General features: G+C 43.3%; 2 protein-coding genes across 3 annotated transcripts in view; one reads left to right on the forward strand and one right to left on the reverse strand.

Moving 5' to 3' along the window:
* The window catches only part of LOC138103208 (E3 ubiquitin-protein ligase KCMF1), a 46305-nt gene extending 36533 nt beyond the window's left edge, over positions 1–9772 (forward strand). Inside the window, exons 4-7 of the mRNA XM_069001334.1 lie at positions 189–290; positions 4163–4337; positions 6436–6718; positions 7645–9772. Coding sequence (XP_068857435.1) covers positions 189–290; positions 4163–4337; positions 6436–6718; positions 7645–7906 — 822 coding nt within the window. The 3' untranslated portion in view covers positions 7907–9772. The remainder of the gene's footprint in view (positions 1–188; positions 291–4162; positions 4338–6435; positions 6719–7644) is intronic.
* Positions 9773–15957: 6185 nt separating this feature from the next.
* HOOK3 (hook microtubule tethering protein 3) overlaps positions 15958–19512 on the reverse strand; it is an 89946-nt gene continuing 86391 nt past the window's right edge. For both annotated transcript variants that reach the window (XM_069001568.1, XM_069001567.1), the window contains one exon: positions 15958–18853. In XM_069001568.1, coding sequence (XP_068857669.1) covers positions 18838–18853 — 16 coding nt within the window. In that variant the 3' untranslated portion in view covers positions 15958–18837. The remainder of the gene's footprint in view (positions 18854–19512) is intronic.

The raw sequence follows: 19512 nt of genomic DNA on the forward strand, positions 1-19512 counted from the left end.
TGGCCAAATTAATGTCTGCGCTTCAGTAATTTTTCTGAGTTTTTTGAGTATGTTGATATTCGGGTGTTTGTGAATGCCAAAATGTGATTTTAAAGCATAAGAGCCCGTGTCTAATGACTGATTCAATACAAGTTCTATTTCTTGTAATATTTATAAAGTTGGTTTTTTTCCTTGCTTTGTCATTTCAGATTTGTCCAATATGTGCAGCATTACCTGGAGGGGATCCGAATCACGTAACAGATGACTTTGCAGCTCATCTTACACTGGAACACAGAGCTCCTAGAGATTTAATATCCTTTCCAATTTGAAGCAAAGGGGCTAGACTGTTTCACCTAGTAGTCATGGTGACTTGGTTTGATTTTTATAGTCAAAGGGTCACATTCTGGATTTCCTGGAACTTAGGTTGCTAAAGATATGTATGTCAAAAATAAGAAGGTTCATCTGCTAGTTTAAAAAAGTGTGGTTATCAGACTGTGCACAGACTTGTAGGTATACTTGACAGTGTTCTGTGCTCTAACAGCAGAAACATTTACAGAATTTTGACACACAGAGGTTTTTTCCACTTGCATTGTGTTTTATCCTGCCTCATCATTACTCTTGGTGCTATTTTATGTATCAAGATTTAGTGCTTGTATATATTTACGACTTAGATGATTCAAGCATAGCTGCTTGAATTGTAAACTTGCTTAACTACTTTCAACGCAATCTTTTAATAATGTAATCTTGTTGTGTTACTGACGTTTTGTAATACAACTCAGAAAACCTTCATATTTTCTGGGAAAAAGGATCTTGTCCTTCAGTTACCTCAGCAGCCAGTTACGGACATTTATCTATGCTTGATGGCTGAAGAGCTGGAACTGTTGGGGTTTTTTCGTCTTTGTTATAGGAATATTTGTCTCCATCTTTGAAATTTTTTTCCTCCCTAGAATTAACTGATAAAATATCTTTTGGTTTGGGCTTTTATTGCTACATGCAAGCTATGTAGCATCCCTACAGTAAGTAATCTCTAGATTATTTCATTTTGTCTCATTTAAATAGACAGAAAAAAAGACTGCATTATAAGTTTGAGAGTGGCTTTTTTGTTCAGGGATTTTTAAAACGGAAAAAGGAATAATGTAAGCTCAAGCAGTTGGATTTAAAAAAAAATCCAAGCCCTATCAAACAGAGTTGATTACAGTAATAGAAGGGAAACCGCATTTGAGGTGATGGCTCCACTTCAGTTATGATTGTGTTTGATTGCATTTAAGTTCGTCAGTATTAACATGGTTTAGGGTCAGGACTGACTAAATGTACAGGTTAATTACTATGCAGTAATTGGATCAGTGTAAAGGAGTTTGGATATAGATTTAAGCTGTGGAAGGTGAATGATGGAAAAACTGATGCAAAAATCAGTGCAAAGTCAGACGAAGGCAGTTGCTTGTACTTTGCTCTCTCATAGACAGGAGTAGAGCTGTCAGCACTCGGGAGGAGCAGGGTGCTGAATACTGTGGCTCTGGTCATGAGAGCTTGATCACAGGCATCCCCAGTGGCCAGGAGTCATGCCATCCTCCCTTTCTGGAGGAGGTGGGATAAGATTGATGAGGGGAGAGTGACTTCCAGACCACCAGATCTTTCCTGGCCTTTGGACAGCTCTGAAATGTTGCTTGATGGCTGATGTAGTTTGAGCAGTTTCTCTTGTATCATTTTAGTTCTGCTCATTGTACCAACTGTGAGATTTTCATAGCACCTGCCTAATTAGGCTTTTTCTAGCAAGAATTACATAACTACATAGCAGTATACCAGAGTTCAAACTGTGGGCTTCCAACATTGGTTTAACTGCTCTGTGAAGGCAGGAAGTTTAAATTTTTCCAGCTACTGAGTAAAATTAATTTCCTACTGAAATACACAAGATAATTGATTAGAATTCAGGCTACGGCTGCATTTTCTCCCCCCTAGTACCAGAGATGCAACCAGATGACTTTTAATTAGGGAATGTTTGAGCTAGAAAAGACAATCTTTTTTTCAAATACAGAGTAAGGTTTCAGTATCAGTCATCTCAAAATGGATATATTTTGGGAATACAATGCCCATGATTAAAGATAACACATGTAGAATTTTCTACTTGTACTCTATTGTGTTGGTGTCCAGTGTTGTCAAATTTCTAAAACCTGGTAAGAAGTATCTTGAAGTGTCTGTTTGACATTGGTCTCTACATCATATCTAGCAAGAGACAGGTCTAAAGCAGGAAAAAAGGAAGCAAATACGCCCTTTTTCACTCAGGGTCTGGCAGTGTAGGAAATAAGAACCATCGGACTCTAACAGGAAGCTGTTAGAAAGCTGCTCTCTGATACACCATTATATTGCTGAATATGAAGTTGAAGCTGTACAGAACAACTCTCCAGGCCCTGTAATTGCTTTCATGTACAAAAAGGAGAAAGAGGAGGCTCTTGGCTGTACTTTTTCTAGAGTGAAAATTTATTTTGCAGTTTGAGGTAAGCATTTACTGTTGGATCTGCTACAGTTCTGAGGGGTGGTCTTATCCACCAGCTATTAATTAGACATACTTGGTTAATTTTGGTTTTTGATGTTCTTTCCTAAAGTTGTGCCAAAACACTGCATGTGTTTCTTACTACAAACCTTGTGCAGCTGTTGCAAGGTGTGTCATTTATTCCTACAGTCTGTGGACAGCTCTTTAAAACCCAGTTTCTTTCTTTAGCAGGAAAATACCTGAAAATTCATTAAATACATCTTTTCAGTGTTAATCATGGAAGTAGTTCTCACGTGACTATTCAGTTTAAATGTTTGTCACAAGGTAAGGTTTGCAGAGTCTTTTCTTACTCTAGCATAGCTGGTAGGACTCAAGTGCAAGCTTAGCTGGTATTTGAAGAATGACTTTTATCTCAAACCACTTTAAAAGCTGCAGTTTGGGAGAGTTACCCTAGAGTCCTGTGCTTGAAAAATCCTCGGATAATATCCTGTTCTAACATGTTTAATTATTAAAAGCTTGCCAAACTACATAGGGTCTATAGTCCATCAAATTTAGCAACTCATCTCCAGCAGCATCCAAAATTGGCACACCCAGAGGTGCAAGACACTCTGTACTAAGCAAAGTGTGTTCTGTGCCGGTGAGGTTTTCCTCTTGCACCCTTGATGGTAAGTTTTACTCTGTAGCATAACCAACAGTTTTGAAAGAAGCAAACTTTCTGTAAAGTCGTCTTGTACTGGCCAGAAGCTCTCTCTTCCCATGAGAAGTCAAGTCATTCCTTTCAGTCTTAAGTTCTTGACCTCTGTGACATCATGAAGCTCTGCCTCATAACTGTGATTTATGAAAAGTACATTGGACGCTACCCTTACACAGAAATTGATACCATATGAGTGGTAACCATACTATTATAAAAATTTAAAAATGGGAGATGGAGATCTAAGCTGAATTCCAGTAACACTAAAATAAAATAGTAAAGCCTATGCTATTTCATTTTTCACCAGTAAGTCATACTAGTGATTTTTAAGAAGAAACCTTATCAGGACTGTCTTGGAGGAATGAATGTTTAACAACTTTATGACAAAAATAATCTTTAAATAATTTGTTGATTACCTCAAAATTGATGTGAGAACCTATAAAAGTGTGACACAAAATACAAGCATCTGATAGGGGGAAGTGGGGAAAAGGGAAAATGAAAAGCCTCATTGTCATAACTTGAATTAGTGATATTTCTTTCGCTGTAAGAAAAAAGGTGAAACAAAGGGGTGTGATGGATGTGCTGAATACTCCAGAAACCTGCAGTTTCCTAAAGACTGAAGTGATGAAATTTCTTGGATAAAAGCATGAAGTACAGAAGTCAAAAGGAATTTGGTAATTATTCTGATAGGAATTGTAGTTAACTTTTTTATTATTTTTGATGCTTAATGTAAGAAGTGGGAAGGGAGAATTGAAATCCGTGTCTCAGTAGTAAGCTTGGCTGAAAATGCATTTGTGTGGGTTTTCATTAAAAAAAAAAAGTTACCAGATCAGTAAGTCTGACCTACAGCATAACCACAGTGTACCTTAGCTCTCCTTCAGAAGTTGGGTCATTACTTCATGAATCAAGAGCAGTACACCTGCATATTTCACCCATCAAATGTCCTTTAATGGTTATTTAAGACTCAGTGCCAAACAGTTCTGTTTTCTTAACTTCTTGACTACGATGAATCCAGTGGTGTTCGGCATGTACGTAGGATGTTCCACCCAGGCCGGGGTTTGGGAGGCCCCCGTGCTCGTAGATCAAACATGCACTTTACTACCAGTTCCCCTGGTGGGCTTTCGTCTTCTCAGAGTTCGTATTCTCCAAGCAATAGAGAAGCCATGGATCCTATAGCTGGTAAGAGCTGTAACCACAAATTTTACCCCACTGTGCTCCTTCCACAGAGGAAGGAAAATGCAAAATGACAGTAGTTGCCCTGCTCTACGTCTCTCTGAAGCTGCACTACAGGCACAGCACAGGTGAAGAGGGGAAGGGTGTTCGTACTGTCAACATCAGAAAGTAATTAGGCTGTGTCTTTAGGATTCCCAGAAATGACTTGTTTGTTCTATTTTTAGCTTTCATGTGAAAACAACTTTTTTTTTTACAAGGAAGAAAAACTAGAGAGTGAAGACAATTCTGAGAACAAATATAGTTTTGCCTATGGGGAAATCTAAACATGTTAATGTCATGGTCTTCCACCATACCAGAATGTTACAGGGAAACCTCAGAATGTCTGCCACAAAGCCACCTTTGCTTAAAATGCAAAGGAGACACAGTGCTCAAACTGGAGCTTGCTACTATCAGGCTGTAACTTCTTCAGGGGCAGGTAGCCAGCAGCTGTCTTAATGAGGCATTGTCCCTAAAAGGGGAGCTGTGGATCCACTGCCTTCCTTAATCATGGTCCCCATTGCCCGCCTTCTGCTGGCTCTGGTGCTCTGCTGGCCTAGTGTGACTTGATGTAACTCATTAAATTAGCTGTGAAGAAGTAGCCCGTCAAGAGAAGGAAACAAGTTCAGTGAGGTCACAGGTGAGTTTGTTCAAAGAGGGAGTATGTTCTTGAAACTTCCAGTGCAAGACATCCTCTTTCTTTTCCCAGGGCAGCTACTTCAGCTCAGTTATAATGTGAAGTGACTGCTAAAGTTTGTTTTCAGCCTCTCAGGACCTTCCCACTTAGCAGCATTAAATGTGGGATAAAATGTCATTCTTCTGCATCTATTCTCTTTTGGTGGAAGCTGTGTTTCTGCATTTAGAGCACACTGAGCTTGGTGTCTGCCTTGTTCCAGGACTGTCTTGAGTTCACATCTGCTTCCAAAATACTGCTTCCCTGTACTCTAAGCTTTAGCTTACAGTGAGAATAAATATATCTCAATCTTGCCTGTGAGTTTATCGTGTCTGCCTTTTTGCTGGAGTAATAAATAGGAAATAATACAGTAATTTTCCTGTGTAAAGTTTATAGCATCAGTTACTTTTCTTAACATTTTTTTCCTCCCTGTGGTATTCTCTAGTAATTAAAATTTACTTAATTTTGGTGCTGCTGTCAGTGTTGGTGAAAATTACTCAGCCACTCTAGTCCATATTTTGCTTTATTCCTTCAAAAACAGCTTGCTTTAGAATGATTACATTTCATTAATGCAATGGAAGAAAAATTGTCATGACCTATATAGTAACTTTGTAATGCAGAGGAGAGGGGCAGGAGCAGGATTGTCCCCTGCTTCCTCTGCCATTGCATCAACTGTGGCAGGTGTCTGAGGTGACAAGTACCTTCTGCACAGGGCATAGAAGAGATTCTGCAGTAATTTGCTGCTAATACTTATTTTTAAAAAACCTTTGTGAATAAAACTTGGAAGGAGCATTCCGTCCTTCTGAATTGGAAGACTTAAAAACAGAGGGTGGTTTTAATCACTAGGTCTCCATGCTTGTGGCAGAAATAAGAATTCATACAAAATGCTTTTGAAGCATTTTGTGAAGCAGGGATTTAATATGTTTTCTTAACTAAATTTCTTTTATTAAATGTTTGAAGCAATGGTACAGTATTTCTTTACTGCAGCACAGCTTCCCTCTGGGATAACTGGGAAGATGTAGTTTGTGTTTTGAGGGATTTGTTGAAAGGGAAAAAAAGTCACCATCCAAAGCCAAAATAAAGAAGTTTCTTAGTCAGTGGCTATTTTGACTTGAAGTTTCAGAATTGCTGCAGAGGACATCTTTTGCCAGGGATTACCTGTAGATTGGCTCTCCTGTCATTGTCAAAGCATTAAACTTTAACTTGTTACTTGGACTAAGTCTGCATAAATTAGTCTTAATCTTCATGGGCATTATTCTTCAAGTCTTTAAGTCTTCTGTGAGCATTGTTGGGTTTTGATGTTGGTTGAGAAAAATGGAATTCAGGGTGTATTTATTCTGCTGTGTAATGCTCATTTAAGATCTTAAGTCATAGATGCTTTTTCTTCTCTGGCAGAGCTTTTATCCCAGCTATCAGGTGTGAGGCGTTCTGCAGGAGGACAGCTCAACTCCTCTGGCCCTTCTGCTTCTCAGTTACAGCAGCTGCAGATGCAACTGCAGTTGGAACGACAACATGCACAGGCAGCGAGACAGCAACTGGAGACTGCACGCAATGCAACCAGACGCACCAACACGATCAATGTCAACACCACTATGACACAATCTACAACAACAACCAACACATCTAACACAGAAAACAGTCAGCAGGCTATCCAGAATTCCCAGTTCCTTCTGACAAGGTAACTTGTTCAGTGTATTTACTTGTATTTACCTCTTATAATTTCTGTTCACCTTAGTTCCAGTAGAGATACAGAGCTTGATGAAGCGTATGTGTTTGGAGTCAGGCACGTGCCTAGGACGGCATTCATTAACAGAGTACTTACCTAGTTTAGAAATTATACTTAGACCCCAGATTTATTTGAAAGGGGATTCCACCTCCTCTGTCATTCCAGTTCTAGAACATGGACTGCTGATCTGAAATAAAAATGTTTTCCACATCTTCTGTCACACCCTCCACAAGCATACTTTCGTTTGTCTGGTATTGTGAAAGAGTGTGGTAGTTTTAACAGCTCCTGTGCCTGAATGTGAGGGATGGATTTTTTGTCTTAGTTCAAAATAATGCCATGTGACGTCTTTCAGTCAGAAGCTCACTTTAGAACCTTAATCAAAGCACCAACAAGAGTCACAGCCTGTGACTTTCAGAGTTGGAGTGACCAATTTCCTTGCCAGTGTCAGGGCATGCATGTGCCCTAGGAGAAGTGGAATTACATTCAGTAATCCATACACAGGCTTTATACGTGCAGTGATGTGTTTTGTGGCCAGTGTGAACTTAGAAGTTGATGTGGAAACAAGGGAGGCATATCATTGCATGTCCATGAAATGGCACCAGCCCACCCTAAAAGACTCGTGAATAGCAGGAAACCTCATGAACAGTTTTTGATGTTCCTCTAGCTTTGGGCTCCACTGTGAATGCTGCTGCAGCAGCTGGGAAGGAGTGGGTTGTTAAATGCATGCATGTTGTACTGAGGTGCTGGACGTGTTGAAGGGCAGGCAGGACTCTCCTGAAGGAGCAGTTTCTGAGCACATCTCAGCCTGTCGGTGGTATATCAGTGAAATAAATGGGCTTTCATCAAGTTCCTGTCTTCTTTCCCTTGCTGCTGCACAGGTTGAATGATCCGAAGATGTCGGAAGCAGAGCGTCAGTCAATGGAGAGCGAACGGGCAGACTGCAGCCTGTTTGTTCAGGAGCTTCTACTGTCCACCTTGATGCAGGAAGAAAGTTCCTCCTCAGATGAGGATGAGCGGGGGGAGATTGCAGATTTTGGTGCTATGGGCTGTGTAGATATTATGCCTCTAGATGTTGCTTTAGAAAACCTAAATTTAAAAGAGAGTAATAAAGGAAATGAGCCTCCTCCACCTCCTCTTTGATGACATCCCACTTTGCAGACAATGTCCTCTGTGCTGTATTTGCCAATGAAAGTGGACAACAACTATCTTGGGTTTGTTTTGGTGATTGTAATTTCAGGTCTGTCACTCTTGTTACATTGTGTACATTCAAAAGAAAGAGAGAAAAGATATATATGATAATCATTTCCACTTAACTAATTTTTACTTCTAGCAGGTAAATGTAGGTTGCAGTGCAGAGCAGAAGGCTCTGTGTCCTGTACCTTGACATGCAAAAGGCTCTCCTAATACTCCACATTCAAACTGAAGAGGAAAAAAAAAATGAAAAATCTCTAATGAAGCTGCTGTGTGTATTTATGAATATTAATGAATAAAAACTGCTTGGATGGTTTACCTTAACTACTGCATGACGTTTTTTGCAGCGTGCATGAGTTTTAGTGACCTTGTCATTTAAAAACTTAAATACAAGGAGTAAAACTATAAAACACAAAGCTTTCCCATTATTCAAAGGTTACATGATGAAAAAGGTTAGTGCTGAGTAGCAGTTTGTGGCCACAGAGTAGCTTTTTAATAATATATGGCAGAATGACATCTTCATGTGCTGTTCCTGCACAGGATGAAAACTCTGCAGTGGGATACATTGTTGTGACCAGGGTGTGGCATTTTGCTGTATGTGACCATTATGTTGCCCTCTCAGCTGTCACCGCAATGTGGAGTTAAACTTCATTTTACTCATCTGTAGGAGACACAACAGTAAGGCCACTGCTGGAAGCTACTGCAAGGGGCCTTTGTGTGCCCTAAAATCAAATGATGTTCACTTTTGTTTAAAGTTTTCCTTTGTTGTGGTTGTTAAAATTTTTTAATTGTTAAATATGTTTTATTCAGGTGTAGACAATTCATATAATCATTGTGTTCCTTAAAAAAAAAAAGTTAACCTGGATCCTATTGTCTTAGTTTAAAAAGCCTTTCACAGCCTCAATCATAGTTTGAGTTATTTATGTATTTGCTTCATAGTGTGCAGAGACCTGACAGTATCAGGAGAGCTTGAGGATTTGGATTCCAAGAAATTCTTAATGCTAACTTCAGCACCTTTTATTTATTGTTTCTTTTGGTTATTTTCACCAGTATAAAAAAAGTTGGAAAAAAGCCTTTTAGTTGAATCATGCCACCTACATGCCTATACTGTTAATCCTACTGGTTTGGAAAAAAAAGAGTATGGTGTTCTTGTGCATAGAAATTTATAATAGCCCCAAAGCAAGGGCAGAAGGGGTATGTTTGGACTTGATTTTGGTTTTCTTTCTTTTTTTTTCCCCTTTTTTTCCCCTTTTTTTTTTTTGGTCAGTTTTTTGAATGTAAAGTTAGATTATAAAAACAAAGGTGCACACAGCTTCTGATGAAAATTTAAACTAGGCTTATATCATAATGATGTCTTTCCAGATCTTTCACCTCACGGCCTCTCTCTTTCTCTGTATCCTCTCATCTCAGCAGCATTGTAGAGTAAACGTACAGACTTGGACACCACGTGGTGTTCTCAGCAGAACTGTGACATGTATGCTAATCCAAAATAACAGCAGGAAAAAAACTACCCCATTGACTGAAGTTTAAGTTCCTTCCTCTTTTTTTTTTTTTTTTAAATCATCAAATCTTGATTGTTTTCATGTAGAGCAGCACGAGCTTTGGTTGGTTTTTTGGTTTTGTTTTTTTTTTTTAGTCTCTGCAACAGAAAACTTTACATGCAGCCCTCTGGTTATCCTGAGAGTTACCCCCAGTAGGGACTTTTTTATTGATTGTTGAAGACGTTCAAAAATTTTTCAAGCTGTAGTTTTTCAAACACATCTTCTGCACATTACAATAAGACACACGGTTCAATAAAGCATTTTCAAGACTGTTGTTCAGTTGATTTTCTTTGGTTTTAATGTATTTTCCAGACAGTTTTGTTCCAGAAATTTCCGCATCTGCCTTTCATTCTAACTGTATCTTCCAACACAAAATCAGTTTGTGTCGACATCCTGGGTGGTTTATATAAATATGTTTTAAAACCAAATGCTTTGGCAGGTGATGAAGTGCATAATCCTACGCTCTTCACAGGTAGGTGAATTGGGGGCTGCATAGACGAAGACGCATTTACAACAGGCTCTTGTCAGTGCAGCGTTTTGTATTGGTTGAGGCTGGTCTCTTACATTGCCTGAATTGCAGACACTGCCACACTTGCCCGGAAGGGGACGCAAACCAGTGCTACCTGTGCTTGTTTATAGAGACTGAATACATGCTGGCTTGGATTTAAAAGTATCCTTGGGTGTCACATTAACTTGTTCAAATCCTTAGTTGTTTGGGGGCCAGTTTGACCCTTTTTTGTTTTCTTTCTTTCTTTCTTTCTTTCTTTCTTTCTTTCTTGCTTCCTTGCTTCTTTCTCCCTCCCTTCCTCCCTTCCTCCCTTCCTCCCTTCCTCCCTCCCTCCCTCCCTCCCTCCCTGCCTGCCTGCCTTCCTTCCTTCCTTCCTTCCTTCCTTCCTTCCTTCCTTCCTTCCTTCCTTCCTTCCTTGTTTACAAATAACATGAACTGGCTACTAGGAAGGTATTCTGGTCGTCTGTTAATTCCTATTTGCGAGGAAGTGTTTTTCTTTCTCAGAATAAGCTTTGTGAAGGTAGTACTTTTGGGTTATTTCCAAAACATTTATTTTCAGGGCTTCAGTGACTACAGCCTCCATCAGCTTTGAAGGGGAATCTCATAGGGGGTTACTGCCTTTAGCATGTGAGAGAGGAAAAAAACCACAAAATGACAAAAAAAAACACCACAAGACCCCCCCCCCCCCCCCCCTTCCAGGAACAGGAACCTTAGTGTTCTGCACTTGCACAGTTCTGGAGTGCAGTGAAACCTGTATTGTGACTGGGTGGTCAAGGTCATGTACAAAATCACTGTCAAAGGTATCAGCAAAAGAAATTTTATTACAGATCTGTGAAAGCACGACAAAGTTTTATGGCAAAGTTCACTCTGGTACCGCACAGATAAAGCACAAAAAGGATAACTGGATTGGAGTCAGCCTGGAACGATACACAGCAGAGACAGGATGCAAAAGGGTGAGGACTGAGAATGTAAGGGTGCAGGGGGGGAAGGGAGACCCTCCCACTGAGTCACAAGGTTCACAGTGGACCTCTTGCCAAACCTACCCATGTAATTCCTCAGTGCTTTATGTCTAAAGGATTTGGCAGCACTTAATCATTAACTGATTTAACTCTTACAGAATGATTCCATAAGATTTATTATGGAATAAATAATAACAGTACACTTAATTTTGTTACAACAGTAACTTAATTTTGAATCTAAAATGGCAACATTGGTGCTACACTTGCTCTAAAGTATAGTTTGTACAGTTTTCAGACACAGACAGACACAGACTTTATATTAAACTATCTGTGTGTGTGTGCGCGTGTACAAAGCACCTGTTCCAAACTCCCCCGGAGTTCAAGTGAAAGACACACGCTGGATGTCCCCTGCATCTCTCCGTGGGCAAAGGCCTGAGCCTCGGGGAGGGGGTACCAGGCCGGGCCCACTGTCAGCTTCTGATGGAGCTCCTTTGAGTTCTCAGACATGTGGGTGCTGACAAGCACCGAGGCACATCCTGCTCCAAGGGAGGTGCTGACACAGCCACTGGGGCCAAGGGACCTCAAAGGGCCTCCTGTGGGAACTCTGTTCACAGGGTTGAGATGCTTGGCTTTAGTCTTCCATCAGTTTCCATCCTGGACTCAATCCAGGTCAGTAATTTTCCTCAAAAGCCCAGTAACAATAATAGTATTTCAGTCCAGCTGTGATTCAGATAAAAATAAGTTTCCAAGGCTATTCATTACAAAAGAACTTAGTTGGGCAACAAGTGCCTGGGAACAGGGAATGTTACGGGTAAGATCAAGGAGAGCTTAATTGTGCAGGTGCAGAGGAAGGATGTGCCCCACCACAGACAGGTCCAAGCTGCCTGTGCTGTGTGAGCTGTGTGTGCTGTGTGTGCTGTGTGTGCTGTGTGTGCTGTGTGTGCTGTGTGAGCTGTGTGTGCTGTGCTGTGTGTGCTGTGTGTGCTGTGTGAGCTGTGTGAGCTGTGCTGTGTGAGCTGTGTGTGCTGTGTGAGCTGTGTGTGCTGTGTGAGCTGTGTGTGCTGTGTGAGCTGTGTGTGCTGTGCTGTGTGAGCTGTGTGTGCTGTGTGAGCTGTGTGTGCTGTGCTGTGTGTGCTGTGTGTGCTGTGTGTGCTGTGTGAGCTGTGTGTGCTGTACTGTGTGTGCTGTGTGTGCTGTGTGTGCTGTGTGAGCTGTGTGTGCTGTACTGTGTGTGCTGTGTGTGCTGTGTGTGCTGTGTGTGCTGTGTGAGCTGTGTGTGCTGTGTGTGCTGTGTGTGCTGTGTGTGCTGTGTGTGCTGTGCTGTGTGTGCTGTGTGTGCTGTGTGTGCTGTGCTGTGTGTGCTGTGTGTGCTGTGTGTGCTGTGTGAGCTGTGTGTGCTGTGTGAGCTGTGTGAGCTGTGTGTGCTGTGCTGTGTGTGCTGTGTGTGCTGTGTGTGCTGTGTGAGCTGTGTGTGCTGTGCTGTGTGTGCTGTGTGAGCTGTGTGTGCTGTGTGTGCTGTGTGAGCTGTGTGTGCTGTGCTGTGTGTGCTGTGTGAGCTGTGTGTGCTGTGTGAGCTGTGCTCTGTGTGCTGTGTGTGCTGTGTGTGCTGTGCTGTGTGTGCTGTGTGTGCTGTGTGTGCTGTGTGTGCTGTGTGTGCTGTGTGAGCTGTGTGAGCTGTGCTGTGTGTGCTGTGTGTGCTGTGTGAGCTGTGTGTGCTGTGCTGTGTGAGCTGTGTGTGCTGTGTGTGCTGTGTGTGCTGTGTGTGCTGTGCTGTGTGAGCTGTGTGTGCTGTGTGTGCTGTGTGTGCTGTGTGTGCTGTGTGAGCTGTGTGAGCTGTGCTGTGTGTGCTGTGTGTGCTGTGTGAGCTGTGTGAGCTGTGTGTGCTGTGTGTGCTGTGCTGTGTGTGCTGTGTGTGCTGTGTGTGCTGTGTGAGCTGTGTGTGCTGTGTGAGCTGTGTGTGCTGTACTGTGTGTGCTGTGTGAGCTGTGTGTGCTGTGTGTGCTGTGTGAGCTGTGTGAGCTGTGTGAGCTGTGTGAGCTGTGTGTGCTGTGCTGTGTGTGCTGTGCTGTGTGTGCTGTGTGTGCTGTGTGAGCTGTGTGTGCTGTGTGTGCTGTGTGAGCTGTGTGTGCTGTGTGTGCTGTGCTGTGTGAGCTGTGTGAGCTGTGTGTGCTGTGTGAGCTGTGTGTGCTGTGTGTGCTGTGTGAGCTGTGTGAGCTGTGTGAGCTGTGTGAGCTGTGTGTGCTGTGCTGTGTGTGCTGTGCTGTGTGTGCTGTGTGTGCTGTGTGAGCTGTGTGTGCTGTGTGTGCTGTGTGAGCTGTGTGAGCTGTGTGTGCTGTGCTGTGTGTGCTGTGTGAGCTGTGTGAGCTGTGCTGTGTGAGCTGTGTGAGCTGTGTGAGCTGTGTGTGCTGTGTGTGCTGTGTGAGCTGTGTGAGCTGTGTGAGCTGTGTGTGCTGTGTGTGCTGTGTGTGCTGTGTGAGCTGTGTGTGCTGTGTGTGCTGTGTGAGCTGTGTGTGCTGTGTGTGCTGTGCTGTGTGTGCTGTGTGAGCTGTGTGTGCTGTGTGTGCTGTGTGAGCTGTGTGTGCTGTGTGAGCTGTGTGAGCTGTGTGTGCTGTGTGTGCTGTGCTGTGTGTGCTGTGTGTGCTGTGCTGTGTGTGCTGTGCTGTGCTCTGTTTTGCTGGCAGACGGCAGATCCCGTATAGCTGATGGCGCTCCATAGCCTGCGTTGTCCTTTCCTGCGCTGTCAGCGCGGAGCGTGCCCGCTTCGATTCTGGTGAGGGCTGCCAGAGAGCCTTTGTTTGGGGGAGGGGCAAACAGAAAGACATACAGCCATTCCAATGTTTTGTGACAGTTAAAGGGATAGGAAAAAGCATGGAAACAGTGAAGTCCCTGGAAATATTTTTAGAGTATCGATGTGATCTGTCTGTAACTTCTGATCTGTGTTAGAGGTCTGGGTTGGTTTTTTGGTACTTTTTATTGTTTGGGTCACAGCCAGGGAAAGGGTCTTGCACATGGTGGTGTGATAAACAGTGAAAATGCATCTGCCTCATGTTTTACTTGTGACTGCGCCTTCATCGAGTCCCTGGCACTGGGGGTTGGGAGAGTTTCCATTCCCTGCCCTTAGCTCAGGTTGGGTTTCCTTCTTGGCACGGAGTTGTGTCCCCTGTTAGTTTGTGGACAGCGTAGTTTGGCGCAGAAACCAAACATCCAGATGTGTGCACAGCTGCAGCTCTGAGACACTTGTCTGTTGTGAAGGACTAAAGGCCATTCCCTGCTACCAGCAGGAAGCCCCAGCAGGCAGAGAGGCTCCACTGCCTCCTGGGGCTCTCAGAACTAAAGCAGGGAAGGAGCGGGTACACTCGGTAAGTGAAGGTTTTCCAGTTACATCACAGCTTCACTCGGGCATAGCTGACCTTCACTTCTGGCCAGCCTGCTTTGCCGCATGGGTACTTTGCTGTGTTGAGGCTGTTGTACTGCTTTAGCTCCTAAGGAAGAGGAAGGAACTCGGTACGCCCAGCACAGGTGGAGACTCCCCTGCGGTGCTTTTTCCTCGCTGGAGGCAGGGTGGCAGTGCCCCTGCTCCAGACCTTGCAGCCTTGCTCCAAGGGTGCTGCTGCCTCCCACTGCCAAATACACACGTGGACACAAACGTGCTGTCCTCTGCTTTTGCTTTGGTACACAAAGGGTTTTGAGACAGGCGGATGGGTACAAGGATTTATTTACAGGATTATACTTAATGTGCATAGTATACAGGTGCTCAGAAGTTATTTGTGGACAAAAGAGTGGAAAAGGGGAACTGTAGGGGAAAATGTGCAGCCTCTGGAGCATGCTTCCACCACACCTTTTAACACAGCAGTGGCTGTCACCTCCTGCAACTTGGGGGATGGTGCAGCTGTGGGGTGCGGAGGAGAGGTACCACTGGAAGACAACCTGCAGTGCTGCATCCTCCCTGCTGGGCCAGCAGCTGTGGAGGGGCAGCGGGAAGCAGGGGGATAAGAGCACAATTCCCCCATAGCATGAGAGCGTAAGTCACGGCCTTGCAGGAGTGGACAGGCAGCAGAGTGGAGAGTGGGGAGTGGAGGCCAGAACAAGGGATACCAGTGGGGGTCTCAGCACACTTCGGGGTGGGACAGCTGGGAAGGGAAAAAGATGCACAGCAAAAGTTTGGAGAGGTTCGGAGTGAGGAAAAGGACAGGGAATGACAGTCAAAGACAGGAACTGTTAGTGTCATGCCAAAGATGAAGAGGAGTGACAAGTGGGACTGAGGAAGGTAGAGGACCACAGTGAATAACAAGCAGCTGGAAGTGAGGCTCTGGCAGCTTCCTGCCTCCACCATCCACTGCCTGTGGTGCAGGAGAAGCTGGGTACCACCTCTGGGGCTCTCCTGCCCTTCCCAGCCAGCAAACACTTTACCCCAGCCTGACTTCAGCCTCACAAGCTCTCCAGTCACTACCAGGCTGGCAGCACTGCCACCAGGGCACCTTCCCCTTTCTGATCCTATTCCTTTTACAGACCAGTCCTGGAAGGCTGTATCAGGGTCTCTGCACATCCTTCTTAACCCCAGTACCACCCACAACACTCATGGGCTCAGTATCGCTCACTGGCTGTTGCCTTCTCTCTCACAAAGATCAGCATTTGCCCATTCTGAGACCCACCCAGGCCTCCTCCTCCCCAGATGCCAGAGCTGCTCATCAGTGCAGGATGGAAGGACAGATGTTTGTGTCCACATTAGCAGTGTCTCTTTTCCTTTAGCTACATCTGTTGTGAAGCTTCCATCAGCAAGGGAAAATTGTCTTACTTTGGTCATTTGGCTCAGCCCTTGGTGAGGCAAACCATGCCATGCACCTCAGGCAGCCATACGGGATAGTTCCCAGCAGAAGTGAGGACGTTGTGCTTTCTGATATGCTGGTGCTGCCCACCTGCCATTCACCCTCCTTTGCAGAGCCCGAGGAAATGCACTTCGCAACCAAGTACCAAATAAAGGGAAGACAAGCATTTACATTTTATATAAGCGTTTATTTACAACTTGTTTAACAACTGTACACTCTTCTATCACCTTGGAAGCATTAGTGTATTTGACTGGGAAAAAATATTAAACTTTTTGATTCCAATTATCATTAATGAGGTTTTTTTGTCTATATACAGGTATGTATATTAATATTGCTACCATAACAATCTGGTAGTTACACAATTTGTAGATGAACTGAAATGGGAAATAAATGTTTTGACACTCTAAGAATTCATTCTTTTACAGAAAATATATCACTGGCAACTTCACAAACAGTTATTACTTTGATAATTGATCAACATTTAATTCAGGACTGTCAAACAAGCTGCTATTAAGAAGGTAAGAGAGTTTTCTATGCAGCACAAATGAAGTTAGTATATCAGAGACATGCTGGAGATCAGCTCTGAGTTGAGAGCTCACAACCACTTCATGGCAGAGATGCCAGGTTAATCTAATTAAAGTGGCCAGCTCCTTGCTGAAAGTTACTGGCTCCACCTGGCATCTCTCTGTTGCATTAGTAAACTCAAACAACTTTTGTCAAGCTAAACACACTTACATACAAATGTCAAGGCTCAAGAACAACTGATACTTAGTCTCTAATCTGCACAGACCACTTGGAGAAATGAGGTACTGCTCGGCATCACTTTGGGACACCCGTGGAGGCAGGTGCACAAAAAAAGCAATCCCCTCCTGCCCAGCACAGTGCCCTGATTTCAGGAATCCTGCACCCAGCCTGACTTGGGGCAGGGTGTGGTCCCAGCCGGAGCAGCACTTGCAAATGAAAAACATACCATGCCTTTAACACCCAACTAAAAGAAGTTTTACTAGTAGCACTTGCCCTGACACATAACAAGGGATTCAATGGTTAGGACTTGGAAAGACACAAATCCTTCAGCTCTCAGGCTGGACTCAGTCTGATGAAATTCTGCTGCCTCTGCTGCAGGAGTAGCTGACTCGTTATCACCAAACCCCAGATCCTGGCTGCAGGTCACGTCAGACTTCACTGTCCCTGGCCCTGGTGGACCAGGAAAGACATATCCCCATCTGAAGCCTTTACGGACAGCTGTCAGCCAGAGCATCTGGTAGCCACAGTACCTGATACAGTATCCAGAAAGGGAGAACACCACAGTTCTCACTGGGATCTGAATTTTATCCTTCACTCTGCTGCCTGGCCTGCTTGGAGCCCATTCTTGCCTGCCCATCCCTTTGCCAGGCAGCGCAGACCACCCCGCTCTGGTGGGGCACACATCTGTCCTATCTCCGTGTCATTCTGCACAAGGCCACGGACACTGTGGGATCAGATCCCTGAGGGCTGGACAAAAGCAGGTGTCTCTGTGCACGAGGTGGGGCTCTGTCAGAGCCCACCTGATGGGCCAGGGACGAGGCAGGCACTGTATGTGTGACCAGAAGAGACTGCAGAGACAAGTGGACACAACGCTTCTTCAGCGTGGGGGTGCCCCATGGCAAACAGGGCTGGAGGTTCTGCTACTGCCTAAATAACCAAAATTCCTGGAGGCAGCAGAGTTCATATCAGTATTTCTGCAGGATTAAGATTCAAGTGAGCAAGAATGGGGTTTCTCTAAAACTGGGTTTAAATCAAACTGCTTAAGGTACTCGGCATTCAGACTTCTCAGTTTTTCCAGCAGTCCTATGGCTGGAAAGCCCCTTTCCCTGTTTGTTACGTACTAACTCCTATACAATAAACCTCTTAACATACAACACTACAGCACTCCCTCGTCTTCTGAATCTTGCCAGTACTGGATGTCCAATACAAAACAAAGATACAGTAGTACAAATGTGCAGATATTTAGGAATATTAAATAAGCAGCTTTTTAAATTAATATAGGCAGTACAAAGCATTTTGAGTTACACTGTCTACATATGGCAAATCTTATAGCTAAACTTCAAAATACAAAGAAACAGCCAAGCTAGTGCAATTGGAAATTAAATAGCTAAGACTGTGACAGGAGAAAGAAAAAAAGAAAGGAAAAGAACAGTACAGGTGAAAGATAAACAATCCAAATTATAAACTGGCAAGGACAGTCTGCATAATACTGAAAGTGTAGATGACTTTCATAATTGTCTCCATTCATGGTCTTTCCTCAGATTGTTTTAACAATTGTACACAGATTCAAAAAAAAAAGTTTCTGAAAGAAACCAACAACACAGCTCAAATGTAGAGAGAAAAATACAACAGCCACAAACTACTGTGTATATACATATTAAGGAAGCAGGCAATGCCTGTGAACAAAATACCACCCGGTAGTTTGCCTGGCTCGGAGATTATCAGATGAAACTTGCTTGGTTTTCTAAGGAAGATGGGATCGCCAAGCAGCAATTCATTAGTCATTTCTCCTGGTAAAATACCTCCTTTGCTTTACTTTATTTGTTTAAAGATTCAAAGTGGATCCTTTAAGGATGCAGGTGCTTTGAAATTTTAACAGTAACCAAAAGGCCTTTTTTAGGAACTCATTAAGACTAGATTTTTATAGTTCGGTATATGAAAATGTTGCAGGAAGTCTGTGTGTTAATACTGTTAATCAGAATTAAATAAAGCAGACAGGCGGAAGTAAGATGGAGAGCTGACAGTGCTCTGTCAGTTTGCAGAACGCCTCCTGTTGAGTTGTGAATACTGGATTTCCTCTCTTCTAGCCTCATAGGAGACTTTTTGTGAAGAGAAAGAGTAAGTGGAAGTGGGAAATGGGAAAGCCACTTCCCAGGATGGTAAGCTTCTCTGCAAGTAGATCCCCCTTTGAAATCAGATGGCCATGAGTCTTAAGTGTAGAACTGGTTAAGTTTTGGTTATGCAGTCTGGACAGAAAAGCAAGTCATGCACTGAACAGTCCCTGTTATAATAATGCTGCAGGTCATGCAACCACATCACTGCAAATAAAAGAATAAAGAAGAAAGTTAAAAAGCAGATAACATATTACTGTTGAAAAAAAAAACCAAAACAGAGAACAGAACAGGTCTTTTTCAAAGCAGTTTAGTAAGGCCACCTCTACTTAAGAGTTGTGCAAATTCACGGGGAAAATAACCTTTGCCAAGCAACTCTTCAAATTAACAGGAAGGTTACAGGCCAATAATTGGAAAAAGCAACAAAATAGCCTTGGTCAATATCTAAATTTAGCTGTAATTAAACTTTACACACTTCTGAGTAAAATTCTTCAGGGCACCATTCTTAACTAATAAAGCTATGGAAAATAAGTTTACACGGCAATGAGCAAGTCTCAGGCATTCCTGCTGTCTGTGAGTACAACTGTTAAAGAACCAAAGCAAGATAAAGTGAAAGGTGCCCACCCAATACTGCATGTGTTTACATGCTAAAAGACAATCAGAGTCAACGACTGTTTTGAGCTCTGAGCACCGCTGAAGGCATTTAAATTTCATCAGAGCTCATCCTGTGCATGAGGCTCAGCATCACTGCCCCACTACCCTGGCAAGTTCTATCCACTGCATGCAAATACAGGTTTGAATTGCCAGAAAATTATACATGTTCTTCTTAAAGTTAAGCTGAGTAGAGTCACTGAGCAGTTGAGAGA

The sequence above is a fragment of the Aphelocoma coerulescens genome, assembly GCF_041296385.1.
Source record: "Aphelocoma coerulescens isolate FSJ_1873_10779 chromosome Z unlocalized genomic scaffold, UR_Acoe_1.0 ChrZ, whole genome shotgun sequence".
NCBI lineage: Eukaryota > Metazoa > Chordata > Aves > Passeriformes > Corvidae > Aphelocoma > Aphelocoma coerulescens.